Here is a 1,702-nt window from a genome sequence, read left to right as displayed (position 1 = left end):
CCAAAGTCACCTGGAAGCGGAAGATCCCGGCGTAGTTTTCCTGGAAGCTCTGGTTTAAGGGGACGACTCTCGCCAGGACTTCTTCGTTCAAGGTGAGGGAGGCGATGGCTGCCAACAGCCAGCAGTCACCTGTGGGCACAGCGTGCGGGGATGTTCAGCATCTTGTCCGCCTCTGCACCTGGAAGCCCTGGCCACGCCTCAGACAGGAGGAGGGCTGGGGCAGCTCGGAGGCCAGGCTGGGGGGGAGAGTGTTTTGTTGGGACAGTCATTGGTGGTGACGGGAGAATTCAGTTCTGAGACCCAGAACCGTGTGGTCACAGGCCTTGTCCTCACCCAGCTGGGCCTGGGGTGAGGAACTATGGAGTGAGGAGCCCGCTGGGCAGCTGGGGCTTCTGAGAACACAGGGGCCAAAGGTGAGTTTGAGCGAGAGGAAGAGACGTGAGGGGTGGGGAGTGGTCGAAGGCTGTACCTCTTCCGGGCGATCATTTACCGACTTAAAAAGTGGCCCATGTCCTCGGCTAGAGTCACCATCGTAAAAATGCCACTTCCTCTTAAGTTAGTCTCTAAATTTAATGCAATCCCAATAAAAATAGCAAGAGGATTTTTTTAAAAAAAATTTTGGAACTCAGCTGATTCTGACGTTTATAAATAGGAGAAAACTAAACATAAAGCTTTGCCAGAAAAATTCTCAAAGGCAAGGGAGTCTGCCTGTCAGATATTCAGAACAGGCAAAGCCGGAGGGATTAAATCAGCACTGAACTTGTGCGTAAGGACACAGACAGGTGAACGGCACAGAATAGAGGCCCGGAAACAGCTTCACACACAGGAACCAGGAAAGATAGATGATTCACAAATAGAATTGCAACAGCCGAGTAGCCACTTAGAAAAAAAATCAAGTCATAGCTCATCTTGTCACAGGGCTAAATTCTAACTGGGATAATACTTATCTATAAACATTTAACATCACCTATCTTAAATATATATTTTACTATAGTCACAGAAGTACGATAAATCTAGACTTGTATTATTTGCATATGTATTATATATGTATGTATTGATATCATATATTTTAATTTATATTTACGTTATGATGATATATTTACATTATGATGATATTATAAGTGTAATTATTTGCATAAGTCCATAAACATTCCGGAAGAGACCAGCGGAGAATTCTATTATAAACTCAGAGTGGAGCTCAGCTACCGAATTATAACCTGGAAGCCACAGAATTCTCCAATGATGAATTTAACTACATCAAAGTAAAAAACAACAACAACAACAACAAAAACACGACATGGTAAAGCAAACCTCACAATCAGCAAAGTCAAACTATGAAAATAATGGAAAAATATCTGTTACTCAGAAATATCTGTTACTCAGATCCCAGAACAAAAGTTATAAACTTTATAGAAACAGAGAAAAAAAATGAGGGATCAGTAGAAAAATGGGCAAAGACAGAGCCGAGTTGTGGAAGAAAGGAAAAGTTGCTGTCTCACACATTTTATTTTTTTAATATACTTTATTGATTTTAGAGAGTAAGGGGGAGAGAGAGAGAAACATCAATGAGAGAAAATCATTGATTGGCTGCCTCCTGCACGCCCCCTACTGGGGATCGAATGCCCTTGGCCAAATCGAACCTGGGACCCTTCAGTCCCCAGGCGGACACTCTATCCATTGAGCCAGACCAGCTAGGGCCATG

At 43.5% G+C, this 1,702-nt stretch overlaps 1 protein-coding gene across 1 annotated transcript in view; it reads right to left on the bottom strand.

Moving 5' to 3' along the window:
- LOC102240228 (calpain-2 catalytic subunit) overlaps positions 1-1,702 on the bottom strand; it is a gene marked incomplete at its 5' end in the record, with an annotated part of 33,594 nt that overhangs the window by 24,746 nt on the left and 7,146 nt on the right. Inside the window, one exon of the mRNA XM_005866510.2 lies at positions 11-129. Coding sequence (XP_005866572.2) covers positions 11-129 — 119 coding nt within the window. The remainder of the gene's footprint in view (positions 1-10; positions 130-1,702) is intronic.

Source organism: Myotis brandtii, unplaced genomic scaffold (assembly GCF_000412655.1).
Source record: "Myotis brandtii unplaced genomic scaffold, ASM41265v1 scaffold231, whole genome shotgun sequence".
Taxonomy (NCBI): Eukaryota; Metazoa; Chordata; class Mammalia; order Chiroptera; family Vespertilionidae; genus Myotis; species Myotis brandtii.
This window is presented reverse-complemented; position numbering and strand designations above follow the sequence as displayed.